Source organism: Rattus norvegicus, chromosome 8, assembly GCF_021556685.1.
Source record: "Rattus norvegicus strain SHRSP/BbbUtx chromosome 8, alternate assembly SHRSP_T2T, whole genome shotgun sequence".
NCBI lineage: Eukaryota > Metazoa > Chordata > Mammalia > Rodentia > Muridae > Rattus > Rattus norvegicus.
The window spans coordinates 73,569,478-73,590,144 of NC_141541.1; the positions used below are offsets into that span (position 1 = coordinate 73,569,478).

The 20,667-nt window shown below is 44.4% G+C and overlaps 1 protein-coding gene across 2 annotated transcripts; it reads left to right on the top strand.

Annotated features, from left to right (window-relative positions):
- Window positions 1-5,599: 5,599 nt before the first annotated feature.
- Window positions 5,600-20,324, top strand: Pdcd7 (programmed cell death 7). Of its 2 annotated transcripts, XM_087562794.1 has the most exons (6): window positions 5,630-5,879; window positions 5,961-6,545; window positions 14,837-14,975; window positions 16,954-17,190; window positions 17,438-17,525; window positions 19,295-20,324. In XM_087562794.1, exons 1-6 carry the CDS (start codon window positions 5,673-5,675, stop codon window positions 19,416-19,418), a joined length of 1,380 nt encoding a protein of 459 aa, XP_087418920.1. In that variant the 5' UTR covers window positions 5,630-5,672; the 3' UTR covers window positions 19,419-20,324.
- The last annotated feature ends 343 nt before the right edge of the window (window positions 20,325-20,667 follow it).

Sequence of the window (20,667 nt, forward strand, 5' to 3'; positions counted from 1 at the left end):
TCTCTTAATATATAGTTACTGAGTCTCACTATGCAAAAACAGTGGTTTTTACATATTGAAACCACTGAATTTATCCCAGATGGTTCGGAATTAACTTTGCTATTTATTCAGCTACAAGTAATCAGAAATAGAAATCATCCACTGTAGATAACATGTGTCAGAACTACCAGACCCTCCAGCACAAGACGATGATGAAATTTACCAGCTATTGATAAGAGACGTGCTAGGGACTCAGAAGCTCATAAGAAATGCCATGTTAACAGCAAATATTTGAAGATAGATTTTTTTTCTATCACTCAGCAACAAGCCAAGCAAATTATAAGGAAATGTCCTACTTGTTCTTCATATAACCAACTCCTTTACTTTCAGGAAGTAACCCAAAAAGGTACCCAAAGAAATGAAATTTGGCAAATGAATGTGTTTCATTTTGCAGATTTTAGAGATTAAAGTATGTGCACCATATCACAGATATTCCGCATTTCAATGGGCAACTGCTTTTAGGTTCTGAAGGGGCTGATTCGGTAATTAATATTATTAGAAGTTACGGCAATTATGGAGATACCTGTACAATTAAGGCTGACAATGCTCCAGCATATGTCTCTAGTACAATGAAACAGTTTCTTGCATATCACAACATAAATCATACTACAGGTGTTATGGTTTGTATGTGCTCCGCCCAGGGAGTGGCACTATTAGAAGGTGTGGTCTTGTTGGAGTAGGTGAGTCACTGTAGGTGTGGGCTTTAAGACAATCGTCCTTGCTGCCTAGAAGCCAGAATTCTGCTAGCAGCCTTCAGATGAAGATGTAGAACTCTCAGCTTCTCCTGCACCATGCCTGCCTGGATGCTGCCATGTTCCTGCCTTGATAGTAATGGACTGAATCCCTGAACCTGAAAGCCAGCCAATTAGATGTTGTCCTTATAATGTTGCCTTGGTCATGGTGTCTGTTCACAGAAGTAATACAATAGCTACACGACACACTCCTACAGGACAAGCAATTATAGAAAGATCTAATCATAATTTAAAAGGTGTGCTTAATAAACAGAAAGGGGTAATAAAGAGACACCCCCTAAGATAGATTACACAGTATTTTATTAACTTTAATTTTCTTAATACTAATGAGAAAAGAACAACAGCTGCAGAGAAGACATTAGATAGTAGGAAAAAACCTGCTGAATTAAATCAGGCCGTATGTTTTAAAGATGTTTTGACCTCAGAATGGACACCAGGTTATGTGTTATTTTGAGGAAGAGGACTTGTCTGTTTCCACAGCTGAAGACAAACTGTGGACATCATCGGAATTGATTAGACTTAGATTTCTCCTGCACAGTGAGAGGCGATTGCTCATCAGAGAGTTTGGTCATCCAGTAAAGACTAACGAATGGCTTTCATTTGATCAAGCGTAAAAACATAAAAAAGGAAAAATAATCTTTTTGAATGATAACTTACCAAAGGCACACTGGCCTTATAGGCATGAGATGAAAACTTGAGTTTTCTTTTCTTTTTTTTTTTTTTAAGATTTATTTATTTATTATATATAAGTACACTGTAGCTGTCTTCAGATACACCAGAAGAGGGCATTGGATCTCTTTACAGATGGTTGTGAGCCACCATGTGGTTGCTGGGAATTGAACTCATGACCTCTGGAAGAGCAGTCGGGTGCTCTTAACCGCTGAGCCATCTCTCCAGCCCCAAACTTGAGTTTTCTTAAACCACACATCTTAATTCCATGTTAGAATATGAGACTGTAGATTGGCCACACCATCTTGGGCATCAGCTTTTGCATTTTCTTCTTAAATAAAAAGGATATTTGTAGGTTTTTATTTTTCAAAACACAACCTTTAATAAGGGTTCTTAAATGCTTTACCTCCCTACTAGCCCACATCCACCAGAGGTAGTGGGGGAAAAGGTTAATGGGGCAGAGGATGATGTGGGGCTGTTTAAAAATAGTTGTTTGGAGGGAATCCAATCTGTGTTGTCAGGATATCAGCAGGTCAGCTCACACGAATCAGCAGCGACAGCTCGATCCACTCACAAACACCATTCACAAATCAGCAACAGCAGTTTGATCCAGAAGAAACCAGGAGGCTCTGCCAATTGGCCCAAGCCTGCAGAAGAGGCAGGAAGCAGCCTGAACACCACCAGAAGTTCTTTGTGGTCTTTCTTTTTATATAGTCATGGCAAATGAATACCAGCAAAGAGTGACAAGGTGAACCAATACCACACAGCACCATCCACTGTCTGCTGGGTTCTACTTATACCCTTTCCAAACATCATGTGTTCTCTCAAGCATCTGCTCTAGCAAATCACCACATGCCCCTTTTCCTGGCTGCTTCCAGAAATACACCACATGTCTGTTCTCAGCAAAACATCCTCCCATGGGCTGGAGAGATGGCTCAGAACTTAAGAGCACTGATCTTTCAGAGGTATTGGGTTCAATTCCCAGCAACCATATGGTGGCTCACAACCATCTGTAATGGGATCTGATGCCCTCTTTTGATGTGTCTGAAGACAGCTGCAATGTACTTGCATATATAAAATAAATAAATCTTAAAAAAAAGAAAAGAAAATCCTCCTATGCGTTTGCTTTAGCAAACACATCTTCTTATAAGACAGTTTCCAGAAAAACATTACATGATACAACTGAGTGCTGGTGGGTAGAGGAGAGAGAAGGCCTTCTCAGAAGATCTTCAATGAAATAGCTCTTAGATGATCTTAGCTTATTCATATATACCTTTATTGGGACTGTCTTGTAAGCATACATTTTATTTGAGGTGAACCAAGGACTTTGGAGAATGGGAAGTTTTCAAGGTAAATTAGAGTTTAAAATTCTGTGAATGCCAGGCTTTCCAGGGAGCCCAGGTACTTCCTGGGCAGTTCTTATGGGAGCAGGGGCAAGGGAGGAAGTTTGTAGGTCTGCCAAGGATCCCCAGACAAGGTCAGAGAAGGACAAGCTCTGCTGGTGGACGGAGTCCTCCATTTTGCACCGAGCTCAGAGGTATCTGGTTATGGTAGACTGCAATCTTAATTATCAGGGCTTCCCCATGTCAATGAAGGCCGTTTTCATTCCTACCATCACATCTATGCACTTACTTTGCTCAGCCTACGAGTACCATAAAAGGTAAAAGTAGGGCTTAGTAGTATTGCTAAGTAACAGGGTTCTTAGCTAGCACGTTTGAGGGCCTGAGTTCACTGACCCAAACTGAAAAATAAAAATTAAAGTGATGCTGCAGCAGCAAATGGGCATTCCGTGGTTCAAAGAAAGAAATACCTTAATTCAATTAAAGTTTCACACCTTAGACAAAGAGGGCTTGGGAGGCAGCTCAGCAGACAACAGATAGAGAATGATGAAGACACCTGGTACCCTCCCCTGGCCCCCACACAAACACATACACTCAGACATTTAAAAAGAAATAGCAAGGACCAGCAAGGTTTATTGAATAGAAAATGTACTTGCCATGCAAACACCACAACCTGGGCTCAATCTCGGGAACCCATGTAGAAGGAAAGGACTGACTCCCCAAGGATGACCTCTGACCTCAACACACACGCCATGGCATGTGCTGGCCCAAACTCAAATACACATAAACAGAAGATTCAGTTGGAAAATACAAAAGATATAGATTCTTCAAAGGAGAGGATACGAGAATGTAGAGAAACCAGTTTGCTGATGTTGCTGGTGAAAATAAAAAGGTTCAGCTACTCTAGAGAACAATTTGAATCCTTCAGAGGGTAGAAGTGCTTGATACCAAGTCTGATGACCCAGGTTTGTTTCTGGGGACCCACATGGTGGAAGGAGAGAACTTATTCTCTCAAGCTGTCTTCCCTCTTCTACACCATGGCATGTACCCCACTATACACACAAAATTTCAAAAATAGGAATAAGCCAGGCAGAAAGGCAATCAGATGTCCGATTCCAAGTCCAGCCTGGTCTACAGAGTTAATTTTGGGACAGTCAGAGCTAACCAGAGAAAACTTGTCCCAAACAAAATCTAAGCAACTGCACTCCTGGAATTATCCTAGACTTAAAAAAGGTGTGTGTGTGGGGGGGTGCTGGAGAGATGGCTCAGTGGTTAAGAGCACTGACTGCTCTTCCAGAGGTCCTGAGTTCAAATCCCAGCAACCACATGGTGGCTCACAACCATCTGTAATGAGGTCTGATGCCTTCTTCTGGTGTGTCTGAAGACAGCTACGGTGTACTCATATATAATAAATAAATACAAAAAAAAGGTGTTCACAGACAGAAAAAAGTTTGCAGAAGCCTTATTCGTAAACATTTAAAATAAAAAAAAAAATCCAACAGGAAAATGATTAAACACAAGTATAAGTTTATATTATGGGATCCTGCCAGGAAGAATACTAACAAAACCTGGATAGATAAGCAAGTCTCCAGTTTGCATAACACACCACACCCTCTGCCTCCTAGAGTGTGCATTCATAGATTAGTGGACACTCGCACGAGTTCACAGCTCTTCTGGTATGCGGATTAGTGGTGGCTGAGGTTTCCGAAGGTGGATTAAGGGATAAAAATGGTGCGGTTCTAAAAGTGAAAATGCACTGCAGGGAAAGTGGGACAAAGGACACACAGGCTCCTTTGTTTCTCATAGCTGTATGAATCTTTAATCAACGCTAAAGAAGTTTAACTTTTTAAACTAATAAAATGGAAGGATTTCCCTTTACAATTCTGACTTATAACCATTAGTTTTTCATTTTTTCTTAAAACATGACACCCCGGAGCTGGGCAATGGTGGCTCATGCCCTGAATCTCAGTGCTAGGGAGGCAGAGGCAGACGGATCTCTTTTGAGTTCGAGGCCAGCCCAGTCTAGGGAACCAGTTCCAGAAACAGCCAGAAAAATCAAAACAAACAAAAGATACGACATCTGGACACTGTAACATCCATCTTCTCTTAGTGTTTGTGTTCTACGCCCTGCATTCTTTCAGACCCCTGGCAGACATACTACAAATTACTAGCATATGCTTCTATCCTATGTCTTTCAGGTCTTAGCTGGAGCTTCAGGCTGTGCCTCTATATAACATTCAAAAACATCAGGATTTTTGAATAAGACTGAACCTAAAAGGCCAAACCTACTCCATCTTGGGACCAGCCTCCATCTTAAAGAAAAGAAAAAAAGCCTGAGAACTTGACCTGAAGCAGAACTCAAGCTGCATCCATATACCAGGAAGGACCAAGGACGGCTTGTCCTTGGCCAGAGTTACTCCCTAGCTACTTCCTAGCAACAGTTAACCAAAGATTAGACTGACTGTTTTAGATTTACTTTCAGACCGTTTGTGATCAAATACGGGCTTGCTTCAGAGCACCCACCTGTTGGCTTATAGTCATTCTATGAGATGCTTGCCAGACTGGACACCCCTCCCTCACCCCCCTCACTTGCTCCTATTTTCCTATAAGAGTTCGGGGCTGCTCCGCCTTCCCTTCCTGTCCTGATGTTCAGGGTTGGGTTGGGGGAGAACCCAAGCCCAAACTTGTAATAAAGAGACCTTAATGCTACAACATGGGAGACTGCTCCTTAGTGGATTTTCAGGGGTTCTAGTACGCCTAGCTTCTGGAAGTGAAGCAGCGGTCGCGCATTATACACGTCATTTCCGCCTAAAACCCGGATAAAGAAGTACACAGATTACTGTCACTGCTAGCCGCAGCACTACAGACAGACATGGCCCTGCCACCTTTCTTCGCCCAGAGCCGTCAGGGACCGCCGCCACCGCAGCCACCGCCTTCCGCTCCATTCAGCTGTCCGCCCCCGCCGCTGCCCTCTCCGGTTTTCCCGCCACCTCTTCCCCAGCGACCCGGCCCCTTCCCGGGAGCATCCGCCCCATTCCTCCAGCCTCCCATAGCTCTGCAGCCCCGCGCCCCAGCCGAAGCCTCTCGCGGCGGCGGCGGCAGCGGCGGTGGCGGGGCCTTCTTCCCGGTGCCACCCCCACCACTGCCGCCGCCGCCGCAGTGCCGGCCCTTCCCGGGACCCGACGTCGTGGAGCGTCCACGGCCACCGCCTCCAGGCCCGGGGCCGCCCTGGAGCCCGCGCTGGGCTGAGGCGCCACCGCCGCCCGACGTGCTCGGAGACGCGGCCCTGCAGCGCCTGCGCGATCGGCAGTGGCTGGAGGCGGTGTTCGGGAACCCCCGGCGGCCGGTCGGTCCCAGGACCCCGCGCACACCCGCCGGGCCTAGCCTGGGCGAAGTGCGCGCGCGGTTGCGTGCCGCTTTGCGCCTGGTGCGGCGGCTACGCAGCCTGGGACAGTCCCTACGCGAGGCCGAGGCCGACGGGGCGGCCTGGGTCTCCCTGCACGCTCAGGCGGCGCCACTGCGAGCGGAGCTAGCCGAGCGGCTGCAGCCACTAGCCCAGGCCGCCTATATGGGCGAGGCGCGACGGAGGCTGGAGAGGGTCCGGCGCCGCCGGCTGCGGCTTCGCGAGAGGGCCCGGGAACGTGAGACTGAGCGGGAGGCGGAGGCCGCGCAGGCTACGGAACGGGAGCAGGAGATTGACCGCTGGAGGATGAAGTGCGTGCAGGAAGTGGAGGAAAAGAAGCGGGTGAGAACCACTATGCACTCAGTGGTTGGAGCAGTGGTGACTGGAACCCGAATCTGCGTGCTGGTTATCTTGGATGCTTATCGGTGAAAACTCATTGCTGTTTCTGTGTTGACAATGTGTGGTGCATAAAACTCTAGAACTTGGACTATAAAGTCCCTTAAACACATGACAAGTTCACACTGGTGCGTTTCTGGGAGGATACGCCTCCTGTGTCCTGCTTCAAAGTTGGACTCACTGATGTGCAGTACTAACCCGTCTTCCATATATCCTTTATACTGTCCTAAACCATGCAAATTTAGAGGACTTGGACCACACCTAGAGACCTTTACAACCTAATTGGCTGATGAGGTTGATAAGAGTTCTCTCCGGGATTCATTTGTTTCTTTTTGATACTACGAATCCCAGTGTATCCGGTGGTGTGGGTCTGTATAGTTAGGTGTTTCCAGGTACTTGACCTCTTATTCAAATGATTGAGATAAGGGCTCACACAAAATTGCAAAAATACCTAGAAAACTATTCAAAAACAATGCAATACCAAGTGCAGAGTAGAAAGAAAAACACTTGTTAACAGATTGGCAGCCACAAGGCCCATACGATACTCCGGTTATTTTTGGAGAGTGTGCATAACCCAGGCCCACTGGCTTCTCGGATTGCTATGCTATTCTGTCCATGTCTGCCTCACCCCACTTCAGCATTCATATCTATAGTAGACACTACACTAGTGTCCCACATAATCCTGAGGAATTCATTACCCTAATTTTACAGATTGAGACTTAAAGCAGTTAACTTGACAGCAGTCACACAAGTTTGTACCAATATTACTTCAGATTAATCCCAAGTTGTCTGATTTCAAAGCTTGTCTGTCTCACGTTCTTCAGTAGAACCAGGGAGAAATTAGGATTTGCCAAGTGTTGGTTGAAGGCATCCTCATTTCCTTTGAATGCTGTTATTCAGATTTATTCATTTTGGTTTTTGTGATTGTTCTGCCTGTATGTTTGTATGTGTACCACATATGTGCCTACTGCCTGTGGGGTCAGAAGAGGACATTGGATCCCCAGGAACTAGGCTTACAGATGGTGGTGAACCACTGTATGGGAGCTGGGAATTCAACCCTGGTCCTTTGTAAGAGTTACAAGTGCTCAACTGCAGAGCCATCTCTCCAGCCCCACTGTGGCTTTGTGTGTGTGTGTGTGTGTTAGTTTTTGAAAATATAATTACATAATTCCCCCCAATCCCTCCAGCCTCTCCAATGCATCTCCCTTGTTCTTTCTCAAATTCATGGCCTCTTTACTTATTATTACATATATACCTGAAATACTTATATGTGTATGATTTCAGCGCTGACCACTGATAATGAATTGAGGTGCTCGTCCCTGGAGAAAACAGTTTCTCTTGCTCTCAGCATTTCCCAGTTGCCTGTAGTTGTCTAGGGCTGAGGATCTTGGAGCTTCCCTCTCCGTGCTAGTGTGTTATTAATGCTGTTCAGATCTTGTTGAAGCAGTGCCAAGGGTCTTTTTGCCCCTCCTACTTTGTACAGTCGGCTAACACTCGTCTTACTTAGGGTTTCTGGTGCTCTGATGGAATGCCATAAGCAAAAGCAACTTGAAGTTAAAGGGTTCGTCTCACTTCCACTTCCACATCCCAGTGTATCATTAAAGCCACTAAGGGCGGGGACCTGGAGGCAGAGCTGATGCAGAGGCCATGGAGAAATGCTGTGTGCTAGCTTGCTCTCCATGGCTTGCTCAGATGCTTTCTTATATACCTAGGACCACCTGCCTAAGGGTAGCACCACCCACAATTATACTGGGCCCTCCCACATCAGTCATTAATTAAGAAAATGCACCACAGGCTTGCCCAGTGGCCTATCTGGTGGTGGTGCAGGGGATGGCTTGAGTTCACTCTTCCCAAAGGACTCCAGCTTGTGTTAAGTTGACATGAAACACAGCACAGTCTCCCTTTCCCCGGTGTGTACCACTGCCCTAGAGGCCAACAGAGCATTGCTGGGGAGGGTATTGATAGTGAGATCTAGCACTGTGCTCTCAGGAATGTCAGCACAAGGAGGCAATACTTTAGTCTGAAAAATTTTGAGTCACTTCAGCAAACATTAAGTAAGGGTCCATTAGGTGTCAGGTCTAGTGTCTGATAACAGGAATAGAGAGAGTAAAATACAGCTCTTATCTTTGACTGCTTAGAGCCTTGTAAGGGATCGTGTCAGTACAGCTTGGTGTATGTTAATTTTTCATCTGAGGATGGTATAAGGAGCTCAAGGATAGCCATCTAGTTCATTGGAGGAAGGCTTCCCAGATAATCCAATGACATCTGAACTGAGCCTTAAAGCAGTAGTTCCAGCCAAGGGTAGTTTTCCTAGCAGAACACTGAAAGGGGCACGGTCATTGGCTGTGATGGTAGAATTGCAGGCACTTACATAAAACAGATGGGAGAGAGAACTAGGCAAGCAAGCAAGGATATGGAAGGCAAATCCCAGGAAGATTGACCTCCCATGTGTGAAAGATGGTTGTGTGGAAGCCATCTTTGGGAGCAGTGAAGGACAAACTTTGAGTCTTACTCTGAGGTATTGTGGAGTCCTAGGCTTTTCCAGTTCCATTCCTTATCCTCCTTGAGAGCAAGATCTTTGAGGTCTGTTAATCTGCATTTTTAGAGTTCCAGCTTGACAAGGTAAATTAGATTCAGGCATTCCCTGACCATACCTTAGGAAACACTGAGAAACAAGAGCTCAGTACAGATACTGATGCTGCTGAGAAGAGAGGTTCTCCTTAAAGAAGTTTATATGGAGCCGGGTGGGGTGGCTCACATCTGTATCCCAGTATTCAGGAGGCTGAGGCAGGTGGACTGCTGCAATTTGAAGCCTGCTTGGTCTACAGAGTGAGACCATCTCTCAGAAATAAATAAAACAAAATCAGAAAAAGGAGAAGACATCTGTATGATCAGCTGGGAGAGATAGATCACACCTGTGGGAGGCTGAAGTAAGATACCTTTCTTTTAGTCCAATAAAAGGTTCTTTCTCTTACATTAATAGAATATACAGGAAGAACAGTTACAAAAACTATCAGGTAAAATTACATTCACAGTGTCTAGTTCATATGTATTTAGCAACCTTGGAGAAAGTACTCTCCTATCTATCCTGTCTTGCTGAGTTCAAAGTTCTGTACTTAAATCACTTTCTATCATGACTTGCATTTACTAACCTATAAATACCTTTTCAGACCTTAAAACATTTATTGAATCCTTAACAACTTGAGCTTAGGTATGAGACTATAACTATCTAGTCTTCAATCCCATCAGAGACCTGAGAAGGAATAAAAATTACCTGAGTAAATAGGAAATTAAAATCTGGAAGCAAGCAGCTTCCAAAACTATAGAAATGTCAGCTACAGCTGGCTGCCTGGACAAACACCCAGGGTTCTGCAGCGACATGGAAGCATCCATCTTTGGCCTTCTGGCCCAGCATTGGACAGACTTTTCTGTGAAGCAAGAATTATGAAGGACTTGCCTACCTTGTCCTTGCAAAGTCTGGCAGTTGGCTTTTCCATGTCCCGCTTGCCCACAGCAGCATGCTGTCTGCAGTTGAGGCAAGGGCAGGTTCCTGCCCAGTGGCAGCTTATAACAACTGAAGCAAACTCCATAAGGAGGTTCTCTGATGCTCATCATCTTCTTTGAAGTAGTGCTGCCAGGAAGAATCATGTTTCAGTGTCAGGAAAACCCTTTTATTAATGAAGCATCTTAAGTGCCATATTCTGTAGATCTCTGAGGTTTTATAAAGACTGTCTGTCTGTCTAATATATCTGAATAGGGAATGTTGCTTTTTTCTAGCTAGATACTGTCTGTTCAACTTTGAGGAAAAATCTACAGGAGGAGAAAGAAAGCTTACTTCTGTAGTAAACCAAACTAGTACCTGACATGACTGTAAGTTTGGTTGACTACTAATTACCCTAAACAGTTTTCAGTAACAGCTGACAAAGGACTAGCACTTTACACTGCATTTCCAAATGACTTGCATAGCTGTAGTACCTTTAACGAGTTGAAATATATTTACAGTATTTGTAGCAAAATAACCTTAAATTTGTATCAATATACAAAATCCATACCAAATGTAAAATATTTTGTCTTGTTAATGCTCTTTAGTCTAAAGGTAGATTCAGTCATCTATCCATTTACCCTTTCATTCCTATATACCCCCTTTTTTCTTTTTATCCCTTCTCCCTACCTCTTCTGCAAATCTAGATAGGAGAGAAAGGATAGAGGAAGGAAAAAGAAAGAGAAAGAGATCCCTGAATCTAACTTCCTTTACTCTGTTTCCTCCCTGCTAAGCACTAACAGCTTGTGACAACTTCAATTACAGCAAACATCCATCAGACCAGGAACAGCCAAAGCCCACCCAGCCCATTGGCTCCATTGGGGAATGGAGCATTCTCTTAAAATTTCTTCCCGATGTCTGGGGGGCAGTGCTTCTTTAGGGGGGACCCTAAGAAAATTGGGATATTGGCCAAGTCCTAAGAAAGCTGGCAGTAACGTTAGTTGTCCAGTCTCTGTGTGATGGGCAAGTGCAGGGCTTAACTGAAGTCCTGGCTGGATGATTTTAGCTGTTTTGAAATTGTTTTCGAGGTAGATATTTGAGGAAACAGCTATTGAAGCAGTCTGTGAGGTTGGATCACCTGGGCTACTTGTCTTCTTTGGTGTCTGGTCCATTTGCTCTGTAAACATATAAACTTTTAAAAGTAATAGACATTTCCACATTAACACATGTAAGGAATATGAAGTATGCACAACTCAGCTAAGATTGTTTCAGGAGAACGGCATCTGTCAAAACTTATAAGTCTGTTTGGACTATATAGCCAAACTGTAATATAAATTCTCATCTGTGTGGGCTGGAGGGATGGCCCAGGAGTTTAGAGCACTGAGTGCTCTTCCAGAGGTCCTGAGTTCAATTCCCAGCAACCACATGGTGGCTCACAACCCTCTGTAATGGGATCTGATGCCCTCTTCTGGCATGTCTGAAGACAGTGACAGTGTACTCATACATAAAATAAATAAATAAATCTTTAAAAGAAAGAAAAAGAAAGAGTGACATGTAATAATAATCCTGAGGACTCTCTAGTCAACAAGATTTATTGGCCATGTAGAGACATTTCTCAGCCAATCTCAGAGCTGTTCCCATGTAGAGGGATCAGCATTCACTACCTGTTTTGTTCTTCTTAGTTTCTTTCTTCATGCAATCAGAATTTTCAGGAGAAAATTTCAGAGATTTCCCCAAAATCTGATCTTTATTAATTTTGATATAATCTATAGCTTTTCTCCAGCTGTTGAAACAAAAGACAAAACCTCTTCCCTAATGCAACACACTTCCATTCTGAGGTCATCACATATGTAGATAGGTTGGCTTAATTCCTCAGTCCTTTCTTAAGTCCAGTGTTTTTCAATAGCTGTGCTAATGTGTCTCATTGACATTGACAGTTTTAAAATTCAATAGAGTGTCATTTAATCTATCTTTGGGAGACCCTATATCTTGTTTTATGAGCCTCTCCTTTAAAGCATAGCTAGATCCTTTTAACAGTTGCCTGTATGATTGTAAGCTATATCTATAACATGTTTTATGCTATAATGTCTAAAAACATTTTGCATTCTACTGGATACATATGTACATATTTTACATTTTCAAACTCTACAAAATAAAACACATAAGCTATTGTATGACATTGCCCTAAGGCTTCAAACAGAATCTGTACTCTTTTTTTTTTTTTTTTTTTTTTTTGTATCAGAACCTCTGTTTATTTTAAAATAGGAAAATTGAAGCAACGATGATTCTCTCTGCCCTACTAATTCACCTTTTGATTTCCACAGCCTTAATCTTCTAAATATGTAGACTCTTATGTTTTAACCGATTCTTTTTTTTTTTTACTTGGGTAAAAATTTATTTTTTTTCAGTTTTTTTTATTTATTTAATACTTAATAATAATTCTTTGGTTTCCGGGCAAACATCCCCCTCCCCCCTCCCCTTCCTTATGGGTGTTCCCCTCCCAACCCTCCCCCCATTGCCGCCCTACCCCCAACAGTCTAGTTCACTGGGGGTTCAGTCTTAGCAGGACCCAGGGCTTCCCCTTCCACTTGTGCTCTTACTAGGATATTCATTGCTACCTATGAGGTCAGAGTCCAGGGTCAGTCCATGTATAGTCTTTAGGTAGTGGCTTAGTCCCTGGAAGCCAGAATCTGTACTCTTAATTCAGAATGTGGCATCTCTATGAGTGCCTTTCTAATTCTTCAGGCTTTTGTGGATTTTTCTCATCTTCAATTACATTGCTGTAGGTTCTAAATTGGATACTTCTGATGATTCTTTATTCTGGTTTAAAGAATCCTCTAATCTCTGTTCTGTGGCCTATAACCTAGAATCCCATCTTTCAGTCTTTTTCTAAGTCTGCTTTATTCTAATCTTTCTTTCTTTTTAAGATTTATTTTACTTACATGAGTACACTGTCGCTGTCTTCAGACACCAGAAGAGAGCATCGGTTCCCATTACAGATGGTTGTGAGCCACCATGTGGTTGCTGGGAACTGAACTCAGGACCTCTGGAAGAGCAGCCAGTGCTGTTAACCACTGAGCCATCTCTCCAGCCCTATTCTGATCTTTCTTAAAGAGCATATATAAAATTACAACCACACTGAACATAAGATTATTTATTTGAATGCTGATAATGGAAACAAACTGTGTGGGCTCCAGATAACCTCTTGTCACCGTGTTTTCCATTTTTTTTTTTTTTTTTTTTTTTTGGAGCTGGGGACCGAACCCAGGGCCTTGCGCTTCCTAGGCAAGGGCTCTACCACTGAGCTAAATCCCCAACCCGTGTTTTCCATTTTTTAACACAGAAAATATTTTCTTTTTAATCTCTTAACTCCTTCCTTCAGAAACTTCATTTAATTATTTTCAAACTTTTTTCTGTGATTGTCTGTGCCCCGTTGCTTTTCTCCAGAACTTTTTAGCACAGTGTCAAACATACTTACCTGATCAGAGCCTTGTCTGTGCTTGGGATTTTACCTTCTCTGTTTGACCTGCTTCTGTACACCTATAGCGGTTCTCTGACCATTCTTAAAGGGTGCTAACCGACCCCACAGGAAGGGGCAGTTCCCCTGTGCCATGAGTCATTCACCATATTTTCAGCCCTCCACCTGGCTCTGGCCTCAGCATAGCATGCGCTCCTGTGGTCATCTTGGGCCCATGTGCCACCATAGGCTGGGCTGCTGTTTGCCAGCTCACACTAAGCCTGCCACGCATCACTGTGGCTTTAACTCCACACTCCCAACCCCACAACTGCAGTCTTTAGGAAGTTGTTGCCACCTGCAGCTTGAGAGCAGCTTGAGGCTCTGGGGAGTCCTTGCCTTTGGGGCCCTGCCCTGACCCTCTTGTTCCTGCTCCCCACCAGCAGCTGCTTTGATATGAAGGCCAGGATGAGGGGGGTAGGGGAGTGTGTGTCTTAACCGAGCCCCCCCCCCCTTGATATGAAGGTGGGGGGGGTCTTAAAGGAGCCACCTGTTCCTGTGGAGTGCTCCTTCAGCCTCCACCCAGGACTTCTCTCAACCCTTAAGCTTGGATTTCTAGCCCCATGTTGGGTACCAGATGTAAAACTAAGGGATTTTCTATGTGTGCCCTTGCTTTGAATAACGACTCTGAGACCTTTATAATTATTAAAAGCTTCAGGCACTTTAGCTGGATTGATTCCGATCTAAGCCACCTATGCTGACCTGACCTACTTCCCAGCTGGGTGGCTCATAACCTGCCACCTTGTTCTCTTTGGCCTCCTTCAGCCATGTCCCAGTGTAACTTCCCAGGCCCCACCTGAGACTCTCCCTTTCTCTGGGCTCAGAAGTCCTGTGCAGCTCATTCTGACCAGTGAGAAGATGGTGGAGAACAATGTTTTATAAAACACTGAGTCAGGAGATGCTTCATAATAGTGACTGCCGAAGTCCAGCCCAGCCCAGATCTGTAGGTAGAAATCAGCGTTAGAAAACACGGTGGACAAACACCCTCCAGAAAAGGTAGGGAGCTCGACTTGGGTTGCAGAGGGGTAGCCTCTGCAACAAAGCAGCAACATAGTTGAATGATTGATCAGCAAAGGGAAAGAAGTCCTTGGGCAGAGCCATTGTAGCATGCTAGCCTAGGCAGTTGACATATAAACTCAGTAGGCTGAGGTGTGCGTGGCTTGATCCCCTGAAATCTTGCCTCCAGTAAGGTCTAATCTCTCAGGCGGTTCCTAAGACAAGTTCTTGTGGGCTTTCCCTCAGGAACAAGAACTCAAGGCAGCTGCTGATGGGGTCTTAGCTGAAGTAAGGAAAAAACAATCAGACACCAAAAGAATGGTGGACATTCTGCGTGCGTTGGAGAAATTGAGAAAGCTGAGAAAAGAAGCTGCAGCAAGGAAAGGTAAGTACGTCTGTGTTATCACCAGGCGATTGGTCGGCCTTCAGTGTCGTTCAGACTCCTGTGACTTCATTGTGGCTTTGTCAGGGCACGTGTATGTAAGGGGGAAGATTAGTATTTGCTGTTTGAAGTTCTTTATCTTATGAAGAACAAAACAGAAGGCCTCCCCTCCTCTTTGTTGTTGTTTGTTTGTTTGTTTGTTTGTTTGTTTTATGGTGATTTCAAGGTTCTAGCGTTGTCTACTAAATGAACAGTAATACTACTCTTACTGAGACGGAAACAGGAGGAACAGTCTTGATTGTTCAATTTTAAGGGACTTGCAGTCTATCCTGGATGAGAGTTGATCAGTAAGGGGTCAGGGAGGTGATTAGTGTAAGAATACCTGCACTTGAATCCCCAATGCCCGTGCAAAAGGCCAGATGTAGTCCCAGAATGGGGGGCACGGCCGTGCTTAGGAGGGTGGATGGGGCTTGCTAGATGCCAGCCTAGCTCCGGGTTCAGGGGGAGATCCTGGTTCTTCTTTTTTTTTTTTCGTTTTGAGACAGGTCTTATCTTGCTGTGTAGCCCTGGCTGACCTGGAACTCACTGTGTAGACTAGACTAGCCTTGAACTCATAGAGACCCTCCTGCCTCTGTTTTTCTCCTGGCTACTGGGAAGCCTAATTGTACCCCCAACCCCTCAATGACTTTATTTATTTGTATACATGAATTGGTGTGTTCCCTGCATGTATGTCTGTATTAGAGTGTTAAATCCTCTAGAACTGGAGTTACAAATGTTGTGTCTAGATTGTAAAAACCCCAAAGAGACCACCAGAAATCACAGCACCGATATAAACATGAGGGTCTTTAGCCAAGCTTGAGCTTGGGCCACCAACCTTCCTGCTGGAACAGGGGGAAGAGTGCCCCAGGTCTAAGTGAAGGGAGTTTATAAAGAAAAAAATGCAAGTGAGGGTTTCCAAGTCCTGGCATTACATGAGAGGGTAAAGGAATGTTGGTCTTTCAGCTAATTGGTTTACAGCATCTGGTTAAACTACAAGGAGGGAGCCTACATCAAAAAGGAGCACCTTGACCTGGGAAAGACTTAGGTTTCCTTAGCCGACTCTGTTGTTATCAGCCAGCTGCAGCTGCTGTGTCTATTTTGCAGCTGTCAGAGACATTCATGGTTTTTCTCAGACTTCAAGGGAAGGGGCCAATGCCTCTCTAAGGGCAAGTTAACTTAAAATGGAGTCTTAAGAACAAAATGGAGTTTATTTTGCTACCTCAGTCCTTCACAAACAGTTGTGTACTGCCATGTGGGTGCTGGGAATTGAATCTGGATCCTCTGGAAAACGTAGCCAATGGGTTTTTTTTGTTTTGTTTTGTTTTTTTGTTTTGTTTTTCGTAGACAATGTTCTTAACTGCTGAGCCATTTCTCTAGCACTGAGAGACCCTGTTTCAAGGGACAAAAATAAAGAGCAATAGAACAGGACCTCTGTTGTCCTCTGATGTCTCACACTCTCACACTGGTGTGCATGGGATGCATACCTGTGCACATGCCCCCCACCCATGTCTCACACAACACACACACATACACACACACACACACACACACACACACACACACACACACACACACACACACACACAATGAGTTAGTTCATTAGCAAGTAGCATGAGCTGGAATGAGATGAGTGAGGGCCAGAAAGACAAATGTTTGGGAATGTCAAAGTGAAGGTCAGTAAAGAAACCAAAGTAGGCTGGAGAGAGAGAAGGAAAAGGTAGCCTCCTGGAGGAGGTGCAAATTCTGCTTCTTCTGGAATGTGGCAGATGGTTGTCCTCCCTGAGAACGTAGGTCACTCTGTGAAGGGAGTGACACTAGTTCTGCCCACAGCTAGTGTCACACTGTAGTGGGTGTGTGTGAAGCACATGGCAAGTACTTGCTCCGCCTCCTACTGCTAGGAGTGTAAGAGCAAAGGACCACCCATCTGCTTGTCTTTGTACAGGGGTCTGTCCTCCTGCGGCAGCAGATGAGACCTTTGAGCACCACCTTCAGCGGCTGAGGAAGCTCATTAAAAAGCGCTCTGAATTGTATGAAGCTGAAGAGAGAGCCCTCCGAGTTATGCTAGAAGGAGAACAGGAGGAAGAGAGGAGAAGAGAACTGGAAAAGAAACAGAGAAAAGAGAAAGAGAAACTTCTACTTCAGAAACGTGAAATCGAGTCCAAGTTATTCGGGGATCCAGGTAATCTTATCTTTGCCAGTAGAGATGAGGAAAGATCTAAGTTGAGAGTTCTTTTTTGAAAGTAACCCAACTTAAGCCAGAAGGAAGACCTGACTACAAGTTGAGATTCTGAACTGTGTGGTGAAAGTCAGGGGTACAGAGATGAGGGTGATCTTATTGTCATAATCAGTGGCTCAGTCACCTTGCCTTGAGAGTGCACTCTTAACAGCAAGCAAACATGGTGACATGTTGTGCCTTTCTCTTTCAGATGAGTTCCCACTCGCTCACCTCTTGGAGCCGTTCCGTCAGTATTACCTCCAGGCTGAGCACTCCTTGCCTGCGCTCATTCAAATAAGGTCAGAAGGGAAGCCTCTGCTCTCCCTTTTTCTTGGGTACAGGAAGCTCTTAATGAAGAACTTCTACCATTGAGGTCTGTTGCTGTCTCTATTTTTAAAAGTTCCTTTTGGGTACGTAGTATTGCCAGGTTTCAAGGGTGCCACCTGTATTTTTAAAGTCCTCATTAATTCTTGGAAGTCAGTGTCTCCAATTGAACGGGTAAAGAAACTGAAATGTGGCTGATTGCCCTGTAGATCATGTCCTTGAATTCAGAGATCTACTTGCCTCCACCTCGATGCTGGAATTTAAGGACTGCATCAGCATAGCTGGCCTTGTTTTCTTAATTCTCTTTTAGTGCTGAGTCAATCCAGGAAAAGATTTTTCCTGAATGGTTGCCCATGGAGGTGAAGGCCCATGCTGACCCCTGTGTGCCTGCAGTTTGAGCATAATGCTCTCAACTGAACTAGCTACTTAGGAGTTGGGTGATTCTCAGCTGTCCAGGCTGTGACAACAGCTGCTTTTCCGCATGCAGTCTTTTGAGAAGTCAATGACTGGATGTCCCATGCAGTGTAAACTTGTTGCCTAGAAGCATTTCTTTGTTTTTTAGGCTCCAACATTTTAGGGGTCTAGAAAAATGGCTTGAAATACTAGAGACTTCTTCCACATTCCAGCAATTTCTAAATCTTGGGAAGGAGTTTTCTGGCATATCACATTTATTTTCAGGAAAAGTTTTAGCTTCACTGCACAAGTTTTAATCTTTAAACATCTTATTGATGGTAGGTAGGTTCTGTCAAGTTACTGTGAATATCGAGTCACAGAATATTGGACATAGCATTGCTCCTGATGGAGATAGGGCCAGGTAGACAACCGAGCATGATTCTCTCTCTTTTTTTTTCTTTTGATGTGATTTGGGTGTTTTGAATGTGTGTATGTGTATCATGCCTGGTGCTCATGGAAGCCAGAAGAGGCTTCAGATTCTCTGAACTGGATAGTTCAGATAGTTGTGAGCCACCATGCAGATGCTAAACACCAAGCCAGATCATCTGTAGCAGTAGCTGGTATCGTAACCACCGAGCCATCCCTTGGCCTTGTCTACTGTTATTAGCTGATGCTGCCTTGTTTCGAGTATCAGCTTGAAGGTGCCTGATTTCATGGATGCTGTGGGTATGAGCATCACATTAGAGCCAACTGTACTATAATCTAAGTCTAACGGAGCTTGTCTAGAGTACAAACCTCACAACTCTCACATGCATGACACTGGCACTTCACCAGCACACGTGGGTACCATTTAAAGCGTAAAGTCACCAGTAAGAAGCACGAAACTGAAGGGCATGGCCGAGAGCAGACAGGAAAGGATGCTGATTTACACCATAAGAGCTGAGAAGAAAGTAGAGGGCTTTCAGCTGAGAGTGTGTATTTTGGGGACAGATTTTTTTTTTCTCTCTCTACATTTTTGGTTTTCCATGAAATGCCACATGGGATGATTTAAATTTGTTACTGTAGCCAGGTGTGCTGGCTCATGCCTGTAGCCCTGTACTTGGGAGGTGGAGGCAGGAGGATAAGGAGTTCAAGGCCAGCCCCAGCCCTGTCTCAGAAAGAGAGAGAAATTATAAACACAAAATACGCAAATACTGAGGATCAATGTGACCATTGGCATACTTTCTATAAACCCACTCTTTAGCAAGTTAGTACATCTATCATTTCATATCCTAGATATGAAATATAGTTTCTGAATATTTTGCTTGGAGAAAACCAGAGACAAACATTGTTCTGTAACCTTCTTATTAAGGCATGATTGGGATCAGTACCTGGTGCCGTCTGATCATCCTAAAGGCAATTCCATTCCCCAAGGATGGGTCCTTCCTCCGCTCCCCAGCAACGACATCTGGGCAACTGCTGTTCAGCTGCATTAAGTCCTCCAGGAGTGTGGTCCAGCAGGCAAGCACTGCCCCTCTAGATATTGGAGATGCTATCGTCTCAGCTGGAGTCTTCTGCACAGCTTAAACTCTATGCGGCATCGTTGTAGCCGGAAAGCCTACTTCTTTTGTTCTCTGCCCTGGGCAGGGGTACCTCTGGAACCAGGAGATTCATAAGGTTCTTCCAGAAAGGGCCTAGATGAACTGAGGTTATTAGCATGGGCTGTGGCCCTGGCTCACTAAAATCTGCCTCTGTTTTGAGGGGCTTGGTTCAATGTGGCCTGCTCATTTGCTCTAGGTCTGTTGTATGCTGCTGGGTGAGGACAGGCAGCACACTTGGCTACTCCTCGAAGGTGTTCACTGAGTGGAGTTAGCAGCTCCTTATCTTCCCACACCAACTGACCTAGTTGTGTTAGTCCCAGTTTTGGTGCAGTGGGGGAAGCTACTACTGAGGATGATGGGGCAGTGGCTGCCAGGATCACTGATGGCATAGAACCGTTGTCCTGTGGAGAGCTTAGAAAACTTGAAGAGTACCAGAGCCAGGTTAGCTTGTGCTCTGACAGACAGTGCCTGTTTTCCTCATGAAAGTGCCAGAGCAAAAGTTCTGAGGGATCTAGTCGGATGAGGCCTCCAAGAATAGAAACTTTTTTCCCTGTGGGACTGTAATCTCTGTCACATGATAGGGCTGGGTAGCTTAAGCTTCTAATAACATCCATGTAGTAAAAGTTGGGAAAAGAGAAACTATGAATAATAAATTTTATTTTTATATTGATTAACAAGTGCTATTGTGCTTGGACATGATCAGTCATGTGTCATGTTACGGTTTTTGATTTGCTTTATTCTGGGTTTTGTTATTTAATTTCCTAAAAGCTGAATAAATACCATATTTGCTTTTTTGTTTGAGCCTTTGCTCCTGATTTATTCTCTCTCAAGTCATTTGACACATTTCATCTTCACATTGCTAAAGCATTTCACTCCAGAGCTTAATTTTAATACACAGGTATTTGCAGGAAAAATGAGTCTTCAACACAAAACTTTGTCTGCAGAATCTGACTCTGAATAGCAAGAAAGGTCACCCTCAGCTTTGGAGATGATGTGGACTCGGGAACCCGTGGGTGTAACACACTGACACCTTTGCCCTCTCTATAGTTTGCTCTGGTGGCTCTGCTTGTGCGTTACACTGTGCAGCTAGGGATTTGGGGCTGTCTTTCCCAGCATGTGTTAAGGTCTGATCAGAGTAACTTCA

Coding starts and splice junctions, on each gene's coding strand:
- Pdcd7 (XM_087562794.1), top strand. CDS start 5,673: ATGGCCCTGCCACCTTTCTTCGCCCAGAGCCGTCAGGGACCGCCGCCA. Junction 6,546..14,836: donor AAGTGGAGGAAAAGAAGCGG/GTGAGAACCACT, acceptor GCTTTCCCTCAG/GAACAAGAACTCAAGGCAGC. Junction 14,976..16,953: donor AGAAGCTGCAGCAAGGAAAG/GTAAGTACGTCT, acceptor GTCTTTGTACAG/GGGTCTGTCCTCCTGCGGCA.